The sequence below is a fragment of the Glossina fuscipes genome, unplaced genomic scaffold, assembly GCF_014805625.2.
Source record: "Glossina fuscipes isolate IAEA_lab_2018 unplaced genomic scaffold, Yale_Gfus_2 2, whole genome shotgun sequence".
NCBI lineage: Eukaryota > Metazoa > Arthropoda > Insecta > Diptera > Glossinidae > Glossina > Glossina fuscipes.
In genome coordinates, this window is record NW_023998416.1 from 33,884,527 (window position 1) to 33,909,658 (window position 25,132).

The 25,132-nt window shown below is 32.7% G+C and overlaps 1 protein-coding gene and 2 long non-coding RNA genes across 9 annotated transcripts in view; 1 reads left to right on the plus strand and 2 right to left on the minus strand.

Annotated features, from left to right (window-relative positions):
• Positions 1-3,323: 3,323 nt before the first annotated feature.
• Positions 3,324-3,677, minus strand: LOC119634166. Its single transcript, XR_005246927.1, has 2 exons — positions 3,589-3,677; positions 3,324-3,521 (listed from the first exon to the last, which is right to left on the minus strand). It is a non-coding gene; the product is annotated as an uncharacterized LOC119634166 (long non-coding RNA).
• A 2,124-nt stretch (positions 3,678-5,801) lies between these two features.
• Positions 5,802-25,132, plus strand: part of LOC119634165 (neuroplastin) — a 67,070-nt gene continuing 47,739 nt past the window's right edge. For 2 of the 7 annotated variants that reach the window (XM_038028167.1, XM_038028168.1), the window contains exons 1-2: positions 5,802-6,733; positions 18,640-18,815. In XM_038028167.1, the coding sequence (XP_037884095.1) occupies positions 18,749-18,815 (67 nt within the window). In that variant the 5' untranslated portion in view covers positions 5,802-6,733; positions 18,640-18,748. Of the gene's footprint in view, positions 6,734-18,639; positions 18,816-25,132 lie in introns of those variants that run through there. The other 5 variants (XM_038028163.1, XM_038028164.1, XM_038028165.1 and 2 more) reach the window with 5 other exon arrangements.
• On the minus strand, positions 6,023-8,984 carry LOC119634167. The gene is made up of 2 exons (XR_005246928.1): positions 7,402-8,984; positions 6,023-7,369 (listed from the first exon to the last, which is right to left on the minus strand). It is a non-coding gene; the product is annotated as an uncharacterized LOC119634167 (long non-coding RNA).

Below are 25,132 nucleotides of genomic sequence, written 5' to 3' on the forward strand. Positions count from 1 at the left end.
TTACCAAACCAAGCAAAATTGCACTGAATTCATTTTAAATGTTGCCACGTATATAGAATGAATTCATAAAGTTCGAAGAATAAAACTTGACTGCGTTGACTTGGCTGAAAATTGGCTGCCATTTACAACGCAATCAAGAAAAAAAATTTCATCTAACGTTGTACGTAGCATTATTTAATCCGAAATTACTGAAGTTAAAAAGGGATAACAAATTTCCTTTCTTGCTTGCTTTACTGGCTAACAACAGCTAGCATATAAAAGGCCTTATTTGCTTTATTAACATATAGTTTGGGAAGTAAAAGTAAAGAGATCAATATAAACAATCAGGTTTGATTGCCTTCTTTGGATAATTAAGTTCCAAAAAAACTCAAGGTCCCAAGTAAACACTGCGGAAAAGCTAGCATAAGCTTCGAGATGTAAAAATAAAGAAACCAATACATAAGCTTATGGTTAGTGTACGCATTTTGTGGAATACATTTGGATAATGGCTATTTACCAACAAAATATGATATATCCCATCTGAAACCTCTATCAAAATCAAAGATACAAATATTCGAACCTTGAGATGTATTACAAAGTTGTCTGTGCCACGCTACTACAGTTTACAAGCGTCATTGTGTTTGGGCTGGTAATGTTACCGCATTATTTGATCATATAAACGCATTATATTACTGCTCTATATCATAATAAATGTGCTGGCACACTTTTCATTTAATGATAATAGAATAAAGAGAAACATATAATTAACGTCGAAAAAAGTTTGCGTTTCTCTAATTTCCCCTTCTTTCTACATGTAAGTAAACACAAAAGCAAGTAAACACAAAAGCACGATAGGAACAAAACGATATCACGATAAGGATGTGGAATGAACTTAGAAAATGTAATTCTTGCAGAAATCGTATAAGTAAGAAAACTTGAAGCCGATAGCCTGTGTTGCTAGTGCTCAATGTCTTTTTTTTAGTCTAAGAATTCATTTCATTAGTCTAAAATTAAAATAATAATAATAATAATAATAATAATAAGAAAACTTGATGCATTAGTTCCACCCGTTGATTGCTTAGATTTTTTGTTTATATTACATTTTGACAGCATCTGACCACCCTTAAATGTTTTACTTGCATTCGTGTTATCGATTTATTTTCCTTTTCGATGAACAGAGAAGAAGAAGAACTAGTTTCGCCATGATTTATAAAGTGCAACCTATGAACAAATAAAACAATTTATCACGCTAATAGATATATTGGTGTCATTATTATTAGTCCTAATTCATTCGTCTAAACTTGTTATTTGTATGCATTATATGCCCAATTGCGAGGTGACACAATTTTCATTTTCGTAAAACATAAGATGTTCGTTCATAGCTTCCTGTAATGAGAACGCTTAAACATGAGAATAGCAATGATGCCTCGAAAGAAGGTGAAAAGGTGGTCTGGGAACACAAATTAGAAGACGAGCGACAGTCTACGTAGACAAGAAAGCAGCACTTCTCTCAGCTGAAGAAATATAACGTAATTCCGATTATTAGATGCGGACGTATGCATCCATGCGAGGAGTTATGCAAATTTCATGCGAAATATAAATGATTGGCTTGCTTTCAAGGAGCAGCAGAGATAAGGCTAATTTGCGTAAGATACAAATACAACATTAAAGCAAATTCATTCTTCTGAAGATTGCTGGAATTTGCATACCAAAACTTGCAATGAGGATTCATCCGAGCAAATTCTAGTTAATTCTCTTTAGAGGAATGCGTAGAAAGCAAGGTCAATCATTTTACGATTGTTATACGAGCAAAGTTCTTCCATGTCCCTCGATTACAGAAATCTGTTAGACGCTTTATACTGTTTTTCATCTGTTTTGATCCCTTTCCAAGAATTCGAAACTTAAAATTTGTATCTGTCCAAGGTAAAATGGCAAAGCTTCACATGACATGAAATTCGTAAAATGTTTGGTGTAACAATCGAGATTCGCAGCCACACATACGAGAAAGGATAGACCCTTCTACCTGGCGAGCAAATGTACTCACATTTCTAATTAATTTTGACAAAAAATGCATTTATTTTCGTCCTAGAAATGGCCAGCTTTTCTCCCGGACTAGCTGGCAAGATTAGCCACGCGCTAGACAGAAGGATTTTAAAATAAGCATTTTTTTTTTGGCTGGACATGCTTGGAAAGGCTAACGTAATACCCTGACTCAATAATGTGCTTGACTCAATAAAATCCGTTTCAAGAATCAATGGGATACACCCTTGTTAGAGTTGTCAAATCTTTGATAGCTGTTTCTCCGTTGGTTGATTTCGTGGTCTGTAAATCTCGACTTTATCGATATTTCTTCAATACTAGTGAAGTATTACTACCTTAACATCCTTTCGGAATTTGGTGGTACTTTAGAATTGTAATTCTCAGCTCAACTTAACGTTTGTGCCAATTAACTTGAGACATGAAGCAAACGCAGCCGGGCATTTTAATACAAACCGAATGTCCAAAGGGATGTGTAAAGAGACTAAAAATAACTCATCTGACGAACGTGCGGTTGAAAAACTCCACCTAACTATAGAAGCACGAGTGCAAAAGCAACTTCAACGCTTAAGAGATTTTTTAAATTAGTTTTTGAAAGCAAATTTTTTTGTTCGACTATTTTAAAAATGCTCGTTCACTAATCTAATTAGTCGCCCAGATAAATTACACAGACAGTTTCAGACAGGATGACTCTTTGGGATCTCTTTCTTTGTGTTTCATTAAAACTACTTGCTAGATTGAATATTGGTCTTTCTTAGACTGCGCACCATTCGAAATATTGGTTGCAAATCATTGATGTTGTTATTCACTCAATACGCAGTTTTGGTAAAAGCCGATTTATAGGGCCTTTCGCAAAAAAAACGGTTTAAGAAAATTTTAGGAAATTTGGTTCAACCATGCAAATAAGTTTTACAATTTGATTTGGATCCACTGAAATCACATGTCCAGATATCATAAAGATATTAAAATATCTGTTTTTGGATCTTGCTTGCAGATACTGAAGGCCTGAACGTCCATTTTTACTTGGAACATCGGGAATAGGACGCAATTTTAAACGCAATGCCGAATTTCAAGTTAGCATACAAGTGATTCTTAATTATAAAATAGGTTACTTCAGTAGATTTTGCCTGTCCGCAGGTTTGGCTGATGCAACTTCTTAAATGACTTCCGAATATGAACACTCGAAATGCATTTCATCTGCAGAGGGCTTGATGTTAAAATTAAATTCGGTTGCATTTTAACTGTAAAGCGTTCAAAGAAGTATCTCAAAAGATAATCTAAGACAGAAGTGATTCCTCCGATTCCTCCTGGCCTGCATCCTTTACAAGTATCCATTATTGAAATGTAAATAAGATGGTAATGCCTCCTGTTGCAATAATGGAAATTTGGATAAGCAAATTCAAGAATGGAATTCACTTCACAAAGTGCTACTACGTGAATTGTCTTATTTTCTCTTTTCACTTTCTTTTTGGTTTGTAATAGGATCTGTTCCTGATTTAGGATGCCTGCAAAACAAGAAACAACATTAAGAATAACATAAAAGTGCCGTTTGGGAAAGCATGCATTGTATACCTTTTTTATGAATGAAAAGTGACAAAAATAAATGGCGCAGATCGAGCGGTAGGAAGTCTTCAACTTTTTGTATGCGCAATGATTTCTTGTTTATGTTTACCTTTTTTTTTATTTAGCGAAAAATTTTATTCAATATAAATCGACCCGTGAACAAAATAAACATAAAACAGAGTTGTATTGACTTTTGTAATGAACACATCTTTCAATACTCAGGCTATACGATAGTATGTAGTAATAGCGGCAGCGGTTTATTGATCCATTTGATCTATTTGAGCTTAATGAACACAGGCTCCACATCCGACACCCAACATCTTGTCCGTCCATCCTGATCTTGAGGTTCCCCACCAGATATGAATCGGAAAATTTGCTCTGAACAGAATAGAAGGGATAGTACGGAATTGACTCCAACAATAAGAAAGGCATTGAATTTTTTAGCTTAAAGTTTTCTTTCGCTTACGTGCATATATAAGTTTTGTTAATCATTGAAGCTGTCAAAACTATACGACCAGAAAGTATTCTATACGACCAGAAAAGTATACTATACGACCAGAAAGTATACTATATGACCAGAAAAGTATACTATACGACCAGAAAGTATACTCTAAGCTTTCTAAAAATTAAAAAGCTAGCTTTTTTATTTTTTTCTTTTATTTTATATCCAACTAACAATTTAAATCCATTCAAATTTTTGTTGATGAATAAATATTACTTTTCCTTTTTATGACTTGTACTTAAAGCTTGTCTTTTAATTATTTGAAAATATAAAAAATGGAAAAAAAAAGAAATGAAAGAAAGGAAAATAGATTGAACTGGCTTATTACAGCTTTATTTACATCGTTTTGTTTTTCGAAAGGAACTTCTTCATTGTAGACTTGTTTCGGAGTAGTTCTCCCCATCGGCCAAGTATATTGGCAGCCAAAGTTGTTTCACCAGAACCCCCGCAACCTAAGGGGTGTCCTGTGTACCCTTATGTTATAAACTAACCAAGCGTATAATGTATTGATCAGATTCCTCATGATTCGTACTTTTCAAAATTTGGTTGTTCAATATTTAAATAGTATGTATCGCAAAGTTAAAATATTCTTAATATATACAATTCGCTGATAAAATTATTCATTAAAAGTGTGAAATTGGATTAGGAAAAGAATTTCATCGTTTAATATTTTATTTGTAAACACTAACATATATTTGCTACATTTAAATCTTATCATTCAACAATGCAATTCATGCACAAACGAAATTTAAAAAAGTGAATTTGGAGGTTTTTCCATATCTAAGATTCTAAAAATTAATATCAACACTTGAATATATAAAAATTATGATAAACGAATAGTAACAATTCTAAAGTATGTAAACAAATAAACATATGCACAAAATACAACAACAAAATACAGACGGTACAAGTTCTAAAGTAACAAAATACATATGGTCTCACTTTTATAATAAAAAATATATTTTTGTACATTTGTATAATGCCCTGAAATACTGTTGAGAATACAAGATACGTGTTCTGAGCATAAAAAAAACAAACATCAGAATTTGCAGAATTTGCAAAGTCAACAAAAAACATAAACACAAAAATAGTGGTTTTTCAATCAGGGTTGTTATTCGCCGTTGTAACTTTTTATCGGCAATATCGATGTTTGCCAGAACTCGTCACTAATTCTAAGTACTATTTTTTAATTCGTTGTGATATTGTAGGTATCAGTTTTTTTTTAATGCATGGCAATACTGCTTTCTTACAACGTAAGAATAGAAGTAAAAGAATTTCTGTATTCGTATGTGTGCTTTTTAGGTAAATTTTTCAACGAATTATGTACTAATAAGCGAAAAAGGATCCAATTTAAACAAAAAAAAATATTTGCAATAATTATAACATTATAAATTGAAAATAAAAGAAATTTTTAATACGTAATATTATGTAAAAATTCGCGAAAACTAAAACAGTAGAGAGAAAAGCAGAGAAAACTATGAATAATGAATGATGAATTTGGAAAAATGTAAAAAGCACTTGTGCACCGACAGCAGCAAGTTCTTTATCTTTATCGTTGGTAGTAATAGTAAATTAATATATACAGAGATAGTGAGGAATAAAAGAAAACGTTACTAAGAAAGTGAGTTTATTTAATTCACTTTCCACTAATTGTGTTTAAAAACAAAAAAAAAAAAAAAGAACATATTTATTTCGAAAAGTAGATAAATCATAAGAAAGGAAAACAGTAAAGTTATGTGTTGAAAAAAAAATACAAAAAAGGTCGTGCGGGTGTGTGAGAAAAAAAAATTGCGAAAGAATCGGAGACGAAACACACGAAAAGAGGTAAAAAAAAAAATCCAATAGATCAATAGAAGAAAAGAAGAAGATAAGTAAGAAAAAAAAGAGAAAAAGCAAATTTGTGAAAATATCAAATTTTTGTAAAGCAATAACATTTTTTTTTTAGCGAGATGAAAAGGCGTGTGATTTGCTATTTGTAAATAAAAATAAAATATATTTATTAAAAAAAAAATCAGTAACACAAATGCACAAACGAGTAGAATTTGAACTTGGAGAGTGATTATCGAATAATGTTATATAGAGTGTGCGTTGAGTGCGTGTGTGTAAGTGTATGAGTGTTTTTATTTTAGTTGCAAAATATTTGAAAAGAAAGAGGCCAAAAATTTCGTCATAGCCTTTAGCCAGGCCAGCACACATTGGCTGTCAGTCAATTAAACTAAATGGCTGGCCAGACAGTCGGCCAATACCGACACCGAATGTGAGCTAATGTTAATTACGTGTGCCCGTAAGTGTGTGTGCCTTGTGTAAAATTCTTCTTTTTTTTGTAAATACTACGTGAAATCGTACTGTTAGTCATATCGGTTTTGAGCCCAAATGACTAAATCGGTGATAGTAACATAATAACAGAAATATACTCTATTTAACTGTAGAATTCTCTTGTAATCTATTGTCATCGAAATCATAAATAAAAAGAAAAAGAAGAAGAAGAACAACAACAACAACAACAAGAATTTATAATCAACAAATCAACCAACAACTAACGAAGTGGGACGAAAGAGTTACTAACACATTGTTGGACAAGAGAAATAAATAGTACTTTATCATAAATTTTCATATCAGTTATCGTTCGGTTTTTCTTAATTAGGTGGTCTAGTATGTCACTTTTTCTTTCTTACTTTATTGCTCTTCTTGCTATATCTTAGCTATATTTCTCTTATTATAATGTTATACTCTCGTTATATTCATTTTGTGTAGTGAGCTTATCGAGTTATTTCTTTTTTTTTTTGGAAATATAGCTTATGTGTACAAGTGTGGTGTTTTTCTGTTAAAAATTTTTGTTTATAAGGAAAATTATTATCAAAGTTGTATTAAAATATAATTGAAATAGTTAAGAAAACTTTTAAAACTAATGTTAGGAAAACACCCGTGGCCCTTGGGAAACTTTTTTTTGTTTTTTTATACGATTCTTTTCATTAATCATGCTATGAGTAGTACGAACCACGTAAGAAAAAAGACACCGTCTCTTCTTCTCTCTATCTCTCTTTTTTCCTGTTCATATGAATTCTCTTACATTGGTAGTTTTGTAATTAATATTTTTTATTTCTTAGTTCTACGTGATGTCAACTTAATTAGAAAAAAATTACTCAACAAACACTCAGAAAGACGTCGAGGTTTTTGTAAAGTAATTCAAATAATTTTGAAGAACGTTATAATAGGCCTTACAATAAATTTGATTTTCGCAGTGTACAAGATTTGTGCTTTGTAAAGATTAGATTAGACTCCACAAACCTGTCATATCTGCACTAATACCTTCCACAAACCTGTCATATCCACACTAATACCTTCCATAAGCCTGTCATATCCACACTAATATTAGACGTATGCACCGCAATGCATCTATAAATTATTTATACATATTTAGTCACCAACAATTTCGGAGATGATTTAATAACGTCCGCCCGCCCGTCTGTGTGCTGTCATTTGAACGCCATGGCTGAAGACAAAATGAACATTCGGCTTGCATACAAATAGCTGATGGCCGCGATATACGCCTACGACTGTGACCATAACGCCTGAAAAACTATAAGACTTATAACATATATTGATTTGAAAACAGATAAGTGTCTTCTAAAATTGTAACGACAAACTGCCTGAACACCGTCGCCCACGCTCAAACTCTCTAGAGTATATAATTCATTTGTCTATCGATTAAGATATACTTGGACCAAATATTTTTCAAAAAAGAAGCTAATACAAACTTGATAACTTTGATTAAAACACTCAAACGTAGTATTTAAAGTCTTAGTACACCTTTTTTGAAGTCGTAGCACTTAATGTTATTCTGGGCGTTTTCTTTTTGGAATATTTCTAAAAGATAGAGTGCATGGTTAAAAAAGGCAGCAATTTTGCCGATAACGAAAAGCCCATTATTGTGAAACTTAGAAAAAAGTGGACTTAAAGAAAAGAAAAGCATAAAAGAAGCCTATACGCAGACTACGCGGCAATTCACATCAAAAAAGGGGAATGGCAGGTAGCACATTTCTTGCAATAAGTTTTCATCATCTGACTCAGAAGTTTAGCAATTCTGACAAATACTTTTTGTTATGACTGGCAAGTACACGCAGCATATTTTACATTTACACTACTTCCATAAATATATGACGGAATCTTTAATCAAAGAAAAAATTTTGATTTACGCCGCAAAAAACTTATTAAATATCTTTTCTTTTATTTATCTCTTGTCTAAAACGTAATGTAGGGCAATATATGTAAAACAAAAGATCTAGCACGGAATTGTTTTTATGACTAAATTGTTAACTTGCCAGAGACAGTACAAGAATTTCCTAAATTCTAAAAATCTGAAAAGAGCTCTCTTAATTAACACAGTGAATCATATGTTGTTGATTTACTAAATTGCTGAAGAAGAAGAAGAAGATCTTAGAAGAATTGTCATATGGCTGATGAAAATTATAACGGCTGCTCTTTTTTGAGTCATTTTGATACGATCTACCTGCAGTAGTCTTTCGCGAAGTCCCATATTTAATGCAAAAGTACATAAATACTCTCGTTCTTTCTCCTCTTCCTCTTGACCTTAGCGACTGGTCAAATATGAAAAAAGAAAGAAAGAAAGAGGAAAAACACGAAAATCTTTATGAAACACGCTGCCTTGACATTATTGGGCCTTAAAAAACTATATTGTGGTTAATATGTGGTTTGTAGAGTTTTTTATTTCTTGTGTATGGGTGTGAGTGTGCTGTGTGTGTGTTCTTTCTCTCATAAAAATCACGAATGCAATATATTTTGAAAATCATCAAGAAAATGAGCGCATAAAAATACACGATATATGTATAATTGAATATATGCATATCATATATATATATATATATATATATATAAATATATACATATAAATATATAAATATATATATATATTGTGTTACAAATAATAGTAGACCATTTTTATCGATAATTAAAATTTATTGTCTGATACGATTGATTATTTTAAAAATTTTTGTTGCCTACTTTTAGATTCAAGTTGTAAATTATTTCTCTTATTAATCCCACTGCAAATGCTTCTTGAAACGTTTCATTAAATTTGAAAATTATAAATTATAACTGTAAAAATTACGTCAGTTTTTAACTTTCCTTTCCGTCGCAGAATAAGTTTTTACGATTTATTGTTATTACACTTTTATTTTATATAAATGTTCTTTGTGCATCTCGTGTTGTTGGCACTTAGTCAAATTTCTTTTAGTTGTGACTCTTGCCCACTTCTCAAATAATATTTGGATTTAGATGTAATATACAGGGAACAGAGGCATTTGCATTCAGCTTAGAATGAATATTTGAAAACCATCAGCTGCTTTCGTTAATGTGTAATAATTTTACTCCAAAGCTAATACAGATAAGATATATCATGTATTTACCTAAACATCGTAAAGGTAATATGCTGTGTGAGCGAAAATTTCGTATACTGTAATTATAACAAAACATATGCAGCAGCAACACATTTCACAAAGTAATACAATTTGAAACAAGCAAGACACTATAGTGGAATACGGCCCATCTTTAAATACTGTACATCACTTCGCATAATAGAGTTATCCATATCAGGACTTCTTAAAGTAGGCTGTTATATGGGAAGTGGTGGAAGAAACGGTCCAACGCGAACCATTTCTAACCAGTAAGTTGAACACAAAAAAACAAGTGAGACATAGAGGTAGAAAAGTTAAGATCGTTGCAAAAAGTGATTTTGAATCGGTTGGTATAAGGAAAGATGGGTGCGTTTCTAGTCGTTCTGGGTGTGCCATACAAACTTTATGTACCCTTGCGGTATCTAGTGATGCAGGGTGGAATTATAGCATATGGGTGAAAGACATGACATTCGTTTAGGAGATATAATAGTCCTTGTCGAAGTTTAGTTTTGCGTTGTTTTTCTTTTAGAATTTTATGCTGCTTCGCTGGGAAATTAAGATGCCGTGACTAGAGAAATTTCTTATCGATATTTCAAAACTGATGCCTAAAAAGATAAGTCTTTAAAGGGAGGAATGAAAAACATACCTTCGAGTGCATTATCCTTTCGGGCCATTTTTTCGCTTCCCCCCAAATGAACATTCTTACGATAACAAAAAAAACTTGCCTAAAGAATTTTCAGCATAGTCATGCGTTCATGTTTTAAGTTCCGTCCCATATAAGGATTCCCATGTAAAGTAAGGCCTGCCTTATTTGAATAAAAGTTCCGATTTTAAGTATTCTATAAAATAGATGAAGCATTTTGTTGGGAGAAATGGTGGGCTTTGCATGATGCCTTAACTGTGTTTTAAATTACATAAGAAGGTTATATAAGCCTCGAGTCATTGCATTATAATAACAGATTATTTTGTCGATTGCGATTATTTTACATTTGCCCCTTTATTTATATGAGATCAATACCTTTTGAAATTCAACTAGGCCTCTGCGACATATTAAGTAGAATGTTTTACAACACACAGTTTGTTTTCCTTCTTGGCATTGGCTTACTTACTACTTTTCAAAGGTGTTATTAGAATTCTAAAATATGAGTAATTGCAAGTACAACGCTGACAACGGCATAAAAGGTTACTTGAAGATGCTGAACTTAGCTGGTGTTTAAAAAAAAGAGGGAACTTTACACTTCTTAGCAAAAGAGTGAATCAGATAATTTAAAAATGGAAGGGATTTCAACCAGTAGGTACTTTTCGATGACTCTCTTAAGTTAACGGCAATAATTGTTACATTGGTAGTCAATTGACTGTTTTTTTTCATTTCTTTTCATTATTTATATGGGCAAAAATTCTATTAGATGTTTCTTCGTATGACGTCACATATTGTTTCAGATATTTACGAAGCTAGAACACGTCTACGTTTATAAGTGTATGTGCAAGAGAGAATGACGTAGCATCAGTTAGCTCAATAAATGTCAATGAAAGTTTTCCATAGACTTAAGAAGTCGTTTTTTTAATTTAAACGAGTGAAAGCGCTATAGTGAGCCACGGTCATAGTTAAATACCCTACGCCACCCTACAATTATTCATATAACGAAATTTTCAAAAATAAGGCTTAAGGAAATGGCCGAAAAAGTCTTCCGTTTCCATCCATTTTCAATAGCGTTTGTCCATAAGCAGCTAAAACGCGCCATTGTACCAAATGTTATCAAAATGTCTCAGAAACTGCAATCTGTACGTTGAGCAGAGGAATAAATGCATAGACATATCAGACGGGCGGGCAGACAACCTTGAATTGAAAATGAATCTGAATCGGTTGATATTGGAAAAGGTGGCTTCATCTGATATATATCTGGGTGTTGCATACGTTCACGCAAACTTAATAAATCCTTGCACCAAAAGCGGTGTAAGATATGAAAAGGTCTTACAATAATTTACATGAATATTTAACATAGCATACTTGCATACAAATATATTTAATATATCATCAAGTATTGTAAGAGCGCAGCTGATATCCCAGAATATTATCCAAGCGTGTGTGCTATGGTTCTCTTAATTAAAACTAATCAATTTTCGTGAAAATGCTTATTAGGATGGGATCAAAAAAATGGGAAGAGATGGTCCAAATTTGGTAGAGTTAATTTTTTTATCTTAAATTACTTTTATGATCTGATCTTCATCATGAAGCATTGAAAATTATGCCTTTTCCTTACATGCACTTCAGTTTTGGTCATATGAGATGTGGTTCAAAAATTGGCCCAGCCGATCCAAAGTTCTCACACCAATTTAGAATACCGAAATACTGTTAGTCAGCTACTTTTGTGAAGACATTTTAAAAATTGTAATTTTTCCTACATAAAGAGAAAAAATAGAACGTTATGCAGGAAGTGGTCGAAAAAATGAATCGAACCAAAACATTTTCGATAATGTTCGTCTTTGGGTCGAGACACGCCAGTACCAAATTAATTATGTATAAATTATTTCCACGATATAATTTCTTTTTTATACATATTTTTACACATTAAGTTTGTGCGGATGTATGCAACCCAGAAGGAATTGGTAGACACAGTTTTTATTATACCGACCGATCCAAAATCACTGTCTGCGTTGATCTAACCTTGTATGTGCGTCTGTTCGTTTTGCTTTATTTTGCTCAATCTACAGTTCACAATTTTTGAGATATTTTGATAAAATTTATACACAGACATGTTTTGGCGCTATACTGAACGTGCCTAAAAATGGTTCGGATAGGACCACTTTTCCGATTACTTCCCATATAACAACTTATTTAAAGCAGTCGTTGTATGAGTAATCAGCTGAGCGGAGTGGTATAGCGTATTTAATGGTGCGCCGGGGCTCACTGTGGTTTAAATATTTTTTTCTTTAATTAAAAATAATGTCTTCGTACGCCTACAGTGAAGTTAATTTAAGCATCTGATAAACAACAAATTTCGAAATCTTCAATGTAAGTTTATATAAACGACGAAACGAAAACAAATTACATTCGCTATGTCATCTTTGGAATTGTTTTCGTATATATATAGATATATATACACCATACGCAATTCCAAGCGTATATAAGTGCAAAGTGAAGGTTGTAGTTAAATTAACATCTAACTTGCACTTAGAAAATATTGATTATTCAATTACCTTGAGAAAATCTCCAATTAAAGAAGTATAAAGTTCAAGTAAAAGATTAGAAAAATTATTTTCATTTTATATTAAATAAATGTATATAACAATTAAATATATATAAAGGAATGATGGAATGATTGCTTTTGCTTTGAGTTTCCCATAAAGCATTAGTTTCTACAAACAGCTAATAATCAAACCAATATCGTCTAGAAACAGCTAATAACCAAACCAATACCGCCTAAAAACCTCTTAAATCCACGCTTGCACGAATTGTGATAATTATGCTAAAAATGAAATAGTATTGGAAGTCTAAGGAAGAGTTGGAAGCAATTTTAGAGTACACTCGACTAAAGAAGCTTTCTATGCCGCGGTAACGCCGGAAATGATAATAGTTCAGATCCTCGTTAAAGGGTATATATAATGCAGGAATGGGCATAAATTAGATGAATGCACTCATATTCGTTTAGGAAGAATCGTTTTGTGCAAGAGCAACATTCTTTGTGGACAATAAATAGACAGTTCTTTTAGCCAAAAGTCTTGCTTCGTAAACATTTGTAACAATGCGACGTCATATTTAATAAAATAGAATTTTCACCCATGTAAGTAATGAGAATAAGAAATCAAACATTCGTGTGACTGCTAACGTAGAGAAAAGCAGTATTTCTGTTATCTTAACAGAGTTATTGTAAAGTATCCAATGACGCCGTCATCAATCTCTTGCATTTTTAAATTATCTTGTCGGCTCTTGCTACAGCAATCTTTTCTGACGGTATATAAAAGTCTAATTAAAGGCTTGGTTAATTGATGTTTAGTTCAATTTAAGATTTACAACAACAACATCAGCATCAATGCAGTGCAAAGTTTGTTATTTTATTTACGATCTAAAGAAACGATAATCGATTTTTATTTATGCTTGTATCGCTTCATTCGTATTTGATTCAATTCTTGATTCAATTTTGAGCGTATATCTAACACAAATGGATTTGATTTAGATTTTAGCTTGACGACCTTTTTCTGCCGTATGTATGTGGAGCGACTTAGCTGATTTCGAAATTGCATCTCTTATCTCTCTTTTTATATTTGCTGTCTTTCCTCCTGCTCTTACATTCTTTTCCTACTTGTTTTTAAACATACTTATATAAACATATCTATATGTTTAGGCACGTACGTAAATTTGTACTGCCATAGTAATTGTTTTAATTAGTCTGAAGTGCAAACAATAAATAAATTCTTTATTTACATTTGAAACGAATACCATAGCAAGCGTAACGCTAACTGGTTGCAACGTAACCAATGCATATAAGATCATAAACTTAGTTGTTAAACTATTTGCAAATGAAATGAATGAAATTTTACTAATACGCACAGAAAACTGATAGGAAATCTGTATCTTTTTGAAGGATGTAAATTTTCCATAAGCACTCGCATACAAGCCGACAAGTAAACAAACTAATAGTAGTCATAACCATTGTAAAGATAAGCTCTATATATGGTGTGAAAACTCCACATCAATACAGAGAGAGAGACAAAGACAGAGAGGAACAGATAAAGAGAGAGAGAGAGAGAGAGAGAGAGATATGGACTAAGAGCGGATATCTACGAATATTAAATAGTAGAAAACATATTTTTGCTTATCATGTTTTTAGTTTACACACATACATGTGCATGAATGCAAGGAACGTATTTTGTGCATGAAATATAATTTGGTAAGCAGTATAGTGGTTGTTTGATAAAAACGCTGAGTTATTCATTGTGATTTATCTCAAAAATTATTTTGCTTATCAGAAGGAAAATTTTTAAGATCTACTTCTACACAGTTTACAATTATTTACTGCACTTTTTTAATTGTTCGTATTGGAGTTTTTGATATGTTTGGATTTTAGCAAAATTTCGTACATTTTTGATTATAAATGTTTATTATAATAACTTTGCAAAATTTCGGTTCCTTTGTAAGCTGACAGTTTGCTAAAATAGCTATTTCATATATAAATTTTTGCTTATCAAAAATGATGGCCGATGCGAGCTCTTCGCAATAATGCTTGACCTTGGATCAATACATATCGGTATACCAAATTTAATCAAAATATTTCAAAAATTACGATCTGTAGATTGAACTCAAGAAAACAGCATTAAGGGACGGACAGGCAGGATGATTCTAAGGTGGGCCTATATCAAGTCCTTCTGAATGTTGTATACATCCGCATTAACTTAATAATTGTACTACAAGGGGCATAAGGTATAATACTATTCAGAAGAAGTGGAAGAAACAAAAAAGAAATGTTGTACTGCGTTGAATTAATTAAAAAACGAATTCGAGAGAAAATGAGAATATGAAAATATTTTCAGCAGCGCTCAAGTCAGGTAACACTTTTATATTCCTATATTGACTTTGTCTAGGTCCCTGTCAGGTCTTACAAATTCTTCTGCAAGATATAATACTACTGATGGAGCGTCTAAATGTATATTTATTAACGATGTTGTCAGTAAGAAAATAGATGTACGATGGATTATAAGAGCTTCGGCTTAATTCAACTATAGCTAATATCTCCTTATAAATAAATTCTATTATTATTTATTGAATATTTTTTCATAATATATTTGTAATGGCTACATTTCGCAACTGTCAAATATAACCGCACAACATTTAAATTCCACACAATGGTGGCACAATAAAGTACAAACGCACCTGGCGAACAGGTATACAATTTTTTTCATATTGTCTATCGTTTTTTGTGATTCATAGATTCCGAACGCGTTTATGGAGTGATCAAGACTATTTTTAAATTTGATCTGCAAAACCAAGAAGGGGAGAGCGCTTGAGAGCGTGTGAAAATTGGAATTCGACTAATCTGGCCCGAATCTTTTATTTCCGCTCGGTACATGATTTGATGTATGTATGATTTTCTGATGTACAAACGATGCGTAAAATTGAACATACTTTCAAGATACGGTTGATGGTATGAAAATAATTCTTATAACTGCTGTGTAGTTTGAAAAATAAAAGCATAAAAGTTTTATCGCGTTGTAAGAGATAAAAAAAAGGGGAAAAAAAACACATACGACTATAATTTACGTTATTTTTCATTTTATTTGGTATTGAATGACTGACTGATGTAAGCAGACTAAAGAGAGGTGAATTGGTGCGCGCGTGTGTGTGTGTGTGTGTGTGTGTGTGCGAGCGAGTGTGTTCGTGAATGTGTGCATTAGGTTTATGCACATTCTGATAACTATTTCTCACGCCATCTCACTTGAGTTCTTGATGTTGTCGTGTGCAGAAGCGAGCGAGCGAAGAATTATTTATAATTTAGTTACAAGTTCGTACTTGCTCGCGTTGAAGGCTGTTACGGAATTTTCAGTTGTTCCGTTTTTTTTTTTTTAACCACGACGTGTTAATTGTGTGTTAGCGCGTGTTTGTTTTCGTTTTTTTTTTTTTCATTTTTTTTCTCTTCAGATTAATACAATTTTGTTGGGGTAATTTTCAACTTGGAAAAATTGATTAATTAAATTATTATTTAATTATTTTTGTATTAAACGGTTAGTACAATCAAAAATTCAAAGATTTTGTTTATGAGTGAAAGAGAAAGAAATGAATTAAATTATTTGTGTTATTAGAAATTTTTAAAATATCAACTTTTTGGCTGCGTCTATTAAGTGTATGAAAATATGTGTAAATTTGCTATAAAAGAGAAACAAAACACAAGTCTTTTCGAATAAAATTTCTTTTGCCAATAAGACGAGGAATAAATAAATAAAAATAAATAAATAAATAAATAAATGAAAACATTTAAATCGTCTGGGCCTTCAGCAGACATACACGAACGTATATGCAATTTTCTTTCGATCTATGCTTTAGATTCATTTATATAAAAAAAGTGTATGCGTTTTCAACATTTGTTGACGCCGTCAACTTTGTTTCTCTTGCACATATAATGACGTCGTATTGAAATGAAAACTGTTTGCGGTTTAAAAGCAACGATTTTTTTTAATTTTGTGTTTTTTATTCTGATCTAAAAAAAAAAAAAAAAAAAAAAAAGAATAAAAAAAAATCAAAATAACAGCTTGCGATGTGATGCGATTTTTTAAGATTTTATTTGTAAAACAAATACAAATCAGGACGCCAGTATGGTCGTAACTAATCCGAACAGCGCATTAAGTTTGCTCCTAAGTTTGTCCTAATCGTTAGCTCAAATGGTTTAGAAAAGCACACTTCTTGTTTACTTCCCTCGTTTTATTGTCGTCCCTTAGTTTATGTTCAAAAGTTGTCAAGGTCGATCATTAGAAATTTGAAAATTAAAGATCCTTTCTTTAGTTTGCTTTGACTAATAATCTTATTGAAATACATTTTGTTTCCCCTGTTATGGTTCGTTCAGATATGGTCCGAAGTGGATAGTGTTAAGTGATTATGAATACGTATATTATGGTTTGCTTGCTTGTATCGCAGCTGTAGGTAATGTTATGCATATCGGTATGCATTTGTTTTTGCCAACGCTGATGTGAACGTCACGATATGCGTTTTTACAAAAAGTTGCTTCCACAGCAAGTTGCGTTTGTAAAACTTAGTCATTAAAAACACTGTAAAAAAATTGTGTTGGGCTCAATCCGATTTTTATTAACCCTCCACAGTTTGCATGTGAATCGAGAAGTTTTGAAGAAATCATGATTTCATGATTGCTTGGCAACCATCTACAGCTATGCAGACGAAATGTTCCCGACCAAAAATTGTCATATGGGTTGGTTTAAAAATGTTAAGAATACGTATTGAAAATCTGTTCAAATTATTCTGACAATCATAGTCGAACATTGTTCAAACCCGTAAATAGAACGTTCCTGATTGATATCAAATATTAGCGAAGCTGACGTTACCACTACGAGAAAGGCGTGAATTGAAGATGCCAATTCTCCATATGTGGAAAACAAATGATTAAAAATGGATATTTTTTTAAAAAGGCCTTGTATATGGTGGGTGGCCTTTGTTCAATTGTTCGATTCAAACCATTTTTAATAGCTTTTGCAATTGGTCCAGAAGATATCAATATGCCAGGTGAATCAAGAAATCGTAAAACTTGAGAACTTGAACGTTAGACAGGGAGGCACATTTATATCGATCTAGGGAATGATTCCGGATTTATGGATAATAAAACATTGGTTAATGTTAAGCTTTTATGAACGTTGCCAATATCCATGCAAACTTAATACACCATACCGCAAGTGGTGTAAGGTATAAAAACCGATAAAAATTTGAACTTGACATTGTAACTTTTGACAAATTCTACAAACACTCTGTAGATTAAATAAGTAAGTAAATGATGGGTAATAAAAAGTTCGGTTTAAGCGCATTTCCGCGTTCTTTCACGTTTTATTGTTGTATTCTCTTTAAACTTTCTTCTTTTCCGTCTCTCTCTCTCTCTCTCTCTCTCTCTCTCTATACTTTATGGTATGATTTCGTTTCTCTTTTACGCAGCTTAGACTATAAAGACGATTATTATTATTAGAATAAGAAAAACAAAAGCCGACGACATTTAAAAGAAGAAGAAGAAGAAGAAGAAGAACAAAAATAAAAAAAAATTAAATAAGTTTTGCTCTCCCAGGAAAAAAAACCCACACTAAAATTTTTAAATAAATTAAAACTTAATTAGAATTAACATATAAGGTAAACAGAATCGTTAAATCGAAATCAAATTTAGAACAAAAAGATTAGATTAAAAAAAAAATAATAATAATAATAAAACGTCATCAAATCAATCATAAATCAACGTTGAAAAGAATAAAAATAAATACGTTATTTTATCTACTGCAGAAAATAAAGAAAGAGCGCGTGGATGAGTTACAGGAAATCTAGGCGCGTGCGGTATCATCATCGTAATCACACATCACTGTTATTATATTAATTTATCATCCATAGCCATAATAACAACAATAACACCATTATTATTAAATTACTATATTGTTAAATCTTTATAGTTGAATAAAGTTGCAAAATAATTAAAATTAAAAATCAAGAAATAATAATAAAATTAATAATTCTACCAAAAGTAAGGATTAAAGTACAAACCACGGATCAATACCAAAGATGGAGGCAAAATTATTGGCAATTTCATTCCTCTCGATATTTTTAGCGATTTATGCTCAATCACTTGGTGAGTACATTTACAAAGATTCCTTTTTTCCTACATTTTTCATTTTACTGCTTTACTTAATATATATACATATAAAAATGGCTTAAATGAAATAACAAAAACAAAAGCGATTTACTTAAGTTTTAGGCTTTACACTTATTTAACACAGTATAAAAAAAATCTTTCCTTTTTTAAATTTTGTTTTCAATATTTTATTAGTTTTTAATAATATTTACGGTATTTCTTTATTATAAGTACACATTATTTATTCATTTTGCCATATCCACCATCGGAAATACATTAAGTTTGTCAAATATTTTCAACATGAAACCGAGTGTCTTATAGAAGTCATCTGGGTGCCATCTGAGAAACATGGATATATCTCCGATACCGAATCACAGATTCTTCCAAGGGGCATATATTCTATGTGAATACGAGGCTGTCTGCAGAATCCAAGCATTTCACGAACACTACATAACGCAGACGCTCCGAACCAGAAAAGGTGACGCGATTCATACGAACCCTAAAAATAGAGGACTAGGGACACGGGCGGGTACAATAGATTTTTTAGGTCGCGCTATGGATTACCCATACAATAATAATAATAATAATAATAATGATAAGCCAGAAGAAGAGGAAATGGAAATAATTGTCCTAACGCCAGGAATAAGATTGTGTGCTTTTTTCCCAAATGAAAATTAAAAAGAATAACCTCTGGAAAATATAGAGATAAGATAAGAACTACAAGTTTTGTGTCACTAGGAAAATTGCCTGCCTGTCTCTCTGTTGAAAATTACTTTCACCTGAAACTGCTGTAGACTGCTTTCATTTAAAATTTGCTTATTCCTAACTTCTTAGATGGGCTTTAGCAATCACCTAAAATGACCTGCAATTTACTCAAATTTATCAAAAGTTTAAAATTTTTCGTTTTAGTGTTCCATAGTTTCCATTACTTAGCTGCCAGAGTTCGTTGGGTTATCGAAATCGACTTAGGTTGGGCCGATTTAATCTAAGACCATGAGTCTTTTCAAAATGCTTACAGTGACTGAAAATACGCTATAGAAGATATGTAGATATGCACAATCAAATAACACTTATGGCTATAAAAGTGAGCTCGATATGGGTTGATGAGATTCCTGAGAAGGACTGAGAGACTGACAACGAAGTTAGTGCTCGCGTGGAGGTTATTTTGACCTTAGTTATGGTGAGCGCTTCAATCGATAAAGGCATTCACTAGATTGCGACCGCCATCTCTTTCTCTTCTCTCACCTCGTTTTGATCGTCACCGAGTTACAAGAAAAGTAGACATTCCGTGAGTGATTGGTCTACTGACGGTCTAAGACCGTATGGGCTTAGGAACTACGTTTGCAAAACACAAAAAGTGAAAAAATTTATAAATATTCTTGTCATTACTTTAGTTTCTATAGCGCAGACTTGCATATACAACGTAGGGCCGTTTATAGTAAATACTAAACTAAATGTTACTTAAATTTATTTCCGAGTTAAAATGACATCCATTTCACGATGTTCAATTGTACTCCACCTAATAATTCAATTTAACTTAAAAATCTCTTCTAGTTATCTACTAAGTGACAAAATAGCTCGTAAAAAGAATCACAACAAAAAAATATGCTCCTTACGAAAGTAAAGATAAATTGAACAAGTGTTCTAAAAATTAGGTCTAGTCATAAATAACTTCCGACGCAGGTAGGTGGAATCTATTGTTCGCATTTACCCACTAAAAGTCACCGAAACAAACGAGTTTTTGTTTTCACTATACGGATGAGGATTCAGTTAGTCTTCCGCCAATGGTTTCATGTGGCGCATGTTACGATCAAATGTTTTTCTTAACCTCTGAATGGAGAGTCAAAAAGTGCGCATGCACTAATGCTTTGGGCATTTACAGTGTAAGTAAGGCGCCAGACGAAAAAATATGCAGTGTATACGTTGGAGAAATGATAACTGATCGGGCTGTTAGAAATTGGTTTGTAAAATTCCGTTCTGGGGATACGACCTCCCTTGTGACTTTGACGGCAATGTTGGAGGTACAGCAAAAAGGTTGAGTACCTCGCAATCGACCGTCAAATTAATATAATTTTGTTACTCAATCAAAAAAAAAAAATTAAATGTCTTTTAAGAGAACGGAAGTTACTTATTGCTCAACCTAATAATTAGCACTCTTGTGCAATTGGACGATTGCACAACAGATAAAAAGTCAATTACCATATGTGAAAAGCCAATCACAATAATCTGAGTAAACCATGGGTTATTGAGAAGCAAACAATTTATGTTCCAGTTAAGAGTGTCTGTTAAACAATCCGTTTATTAGTCAACTAAAAGCTTGTTTCAATAGATTGAAAACGAACCTTAATAGGATAAAAATAAAATTAACAGTCTTAACCGAAGACCGTTTAAGAAGAACGTAAGCGCAATTAAAAACAACGCTTAGCGACTAATCAAAGTGAGTATAACGTTTTTACTTGGTCTCTATTTCTCATCTCCTTCGTTGCTTCGTTACACTCGTTACTTATCCACCCACCCACTCGGTATATATATTTCTCGTCGTCGTTGCACTCAATTCTTTAAGTTTGCGTTTTACGAATCATATGCCGTTAGCGACTTAAATGTCAAATAAGTTGACCTCCGCGTGGTGGCTATCAAAGATTCGTCCTTAGACGAATATATTTTGTTTTTCATTTTCTATTTAATTTAATTTAACATTTACTTCTTTATTAAGGTGTTCTTTTTCTTCTGTTATATTAAAATATTAGTTTTTTCATTCTTTTGTAGGTTTTAATTTTTCACATTAGTTCCATTCGAATTCATTTCGTTTGAAGGTATATTTCCATTAAACCAAGAATGTGTACATTACTTATACATACCGATTTTTACAGTTCATCCCTTACACCACTTGCGGTGGAGTATATTACGTCTGTAAGGCGGCATACAATAGCCAAAATCATCTCAGATGAAGCTATCCTTCTCCATACTAAGCAATTTGGTCGTTTTTGTCTAGCGGTCGTCTGTCTGTCTCTCTGTTTGATGCCGCTTTACGTATTTGGTGTAGTAAAACATCAGGTGACAATTTTTAAAATACAACCCTATAGTAGTTTGATCCGAAGGCAAGGGCAGTTAAAAATGAGTCGCTCGGGACACTCACAAGGCCCTACTTCGGAATGTAAAGGCTTCCAATTTTTAGTAATTCTCGGCGAAAATCGATTCGAACATATTTTCTCAATCAATTAAACCATTTCTTGAACCTCCTCCCATACAAACCGCCATATAAAACTTAAGACATAAGTTTAAACTACATTGGTGGTCTTCTTATTAGGATTGCGGTGTAAGTATAGGGTATTTTGTAATGAAGATTAATGAAGAATGAATGTTTTAGGCAAAGTGGTGTAAGGTATATAGGCTTGCTCGGCTATAACGTTATTTTTGTTTATCATTTTACGATTACTTTTTTTTATGATGTATTTTACTTTTTCAAACTTCGCAAAAAAACATTGTCATAATTTTATTTATTATGCTCCACTTGCACTTAACGTCTTGTCGTTTACGTACACCGACCGCACTTGTGTGACCTGTGTGTTATCGCCGTTTGTATAAAAATGTGTACTTATGCATAGACATTTCTATGCATATATGTACACATTTTTATTGTTATGCATTCTTTAAGTATCTCTCGTGAATTTCTATTTTCGTTTGTTTGCATTCTTTCTACACACGCACTGAACTACTAAGTCAACCAGAAAAATTGCTTAAACGAGTTTTCAAAAAACTAAACGTTCAACTGCTAAAGGATTAAACTAATAACACAATACAATAAGATTAAGTAATGACTTAAAAAATGACATAAACGTTGGTATGTGTGTTAATAGAAACATTTGAATGAATAATTGTGAAGTTTGTTTATAAGTATTTTTGTGCTTAAGAAGGTCCCTAATCGAGGCGTTGTGCTATGGTCCTACGATAATATTTGTTTGTTTCTTACTCACCTAAAGCTCTTCGATGTACGGGTAAACGTGATATTAATATCACAAGTTGCCTTTACCAGGTAACTGGTATTATGAGAAAGACTTAACGCTTGCGACTAAAACAAGACAAATATTTTCATTATCGTTATCGCAATCTTAACTCTTGCTACATTATTTTGATAGGTTTCTTGTATGTAATTCGTGTGGATAGACCATTCAAAATTAATTCTTGATTTCATTTATGAAAAATAAACACAATTAGCATACAGTTTTAAGCCCTACACCATTTGTGGTAGAGAGGAACATTAAGTTTATTCGGGTGTAAGCAATATGAAGAAGGACTTGAAATGGACTTACCGTTTGTTGTACCCAGCTAAGCTTGTCTGTCCGTCTGTCCATTGTGTTTTCCTGCGCTCAATCCACAGATCGTCATTTTTTAGCTGTTCTAATGACATTTAGTACCTCGACCTGTTTTGACCGAAGACGAATGTTGTTGCAAATGGTTTGGATCGGACTATTTTTTCGATTACTTCTCCTATAACACCTTGTAAGTAAGTAATATATTGCGAGTAACTGTATTCAGCCAAAAGGTGTAGGGTGTGTAGTGACGTGCCCTATCCCATCGTAGTAGTTTTAGTTATTTTAAACAAAATTCTCTACAGATGGTTATGTTGCATCAACTCAATATGCAATTACTTCTTGAATCTACAATTCGCCGCACTGTTTGGCAAGAGAGTGTCTTGGATGGTCAAAAAGTATGTAAATTCGATTTAGTTCATATTCGTATTTCCTCCTATCTATGCTTTAAACTAGACAACATACGTTATATTGTACATACGTGGGCAATCTTATGCCCATTTTTATAAAACGTCTTCTTTGCAATTTGTTGTTTATTAAGGATTCGTTCAAAATCGTAAATATTGCCTTTTATTTCCTTTCTAAATAAAGTCGGTATTCGATTAGAAAGTAATACCATAAACGTTTCTCACTATTTGCTTTCTAGTATGCGATAACAAACTCAAAGGGAACTGTTCTTCATTCAGCGAGTAAGACAGAGTAAGCATTCGTGAAAGTAATAATAAATGCGATACCTTCCCCTAAACCCTCTTAAACATGCATATATGTAACCAACTACTTCGGCAAAAATGGTTACTGACGATGTAGCAATTGATGTATAGTAACTACTCCTACACCTCCAGCCGTAATGTATAGTTTTCGTTATTAAAGTTGCCTTACTCTCTCCCTCTCTCCTTCTCTCCATATCTTGTTATTTATTCCCTTGACATTTTCTCATTTGTAATGCATACCGTGATATATAAATTTTCTTAGGAAAAAAACTCTGAGAGACGGGTAACAAATGTAAACAGATTGATTTTTGTTTCGTTGCAAACGTCTGCAGTGTTCATCTCTACTCTCTGATTAAGATTCTTAGTTTTTATAACAGAAAAATGTGTATCGTTTAATCTAAATGAATTTGTGTGTAAATTTATAATCCTTTATATATGTTAACACATAAAAAAAAAAAAAAAAATTCTATAAAAGTAAATGCTCTAAATACAAAACGCATTGAATGCTTTCACACAATCGTGCAGGAAAATAGCACTGGAGCTTCGCAGAGATTTAGAAATTTTATAAATTTCCGCTTTCGAACGGGAAAGCATGCGTTCCTTGCGCGATAGAAAGTGATTCTATTCACTTTTTAATAGCAGGTATGACGCCCAGAAGCAAGTATGTCCTGCACCACGTGAACAATATATTTATGTATGTTTTATGGATGAGCGTGCAATTCTCAGTTAATTAAATTCGTTCGGATATTATTTATTGTACAGAGCAGATATAAGTTGCAAAATCGGCTTGAACACAGGGACAGTCACGAGCAGTCAAGAAAATAGATCTGAAAAACTCACTACGTCGTTAAGAAAATATTAATGTAAGTAGTAGGCATTTAACTTATTAGTTGCTGTTTATATCCGGCACCATTTGTGATACAAAGGTGTATTAAATTTGTGGGAATGTGTGCAATACCCAGGAGAACTCGCGAGAGGTCCACCTACTATTATGCCGATCGATTTAGTAGAATCGTTTTCTGCCTAGATCTAAGCCCGTCTGTCCGCCCTGTGTTATTGTATCCAACGTGCAGGCCGTCATTTTTTAGAAATTGATGGAACATTTGCGGCCACTTCCCACATAATGTCTGATATTATTCGCAGCGGTGCAGGGCATTTTGCGGTGAGCCGTGTCCCACTATAGTGTTGTGATGATCGAGAAAAAAAAAATCAAAACTCTCGCGTTCAGCTTTCACTCAGCGGTTCTTATGATACTTCCCTCTATTGGATAGATAATAGAAATCATTTCTATTAG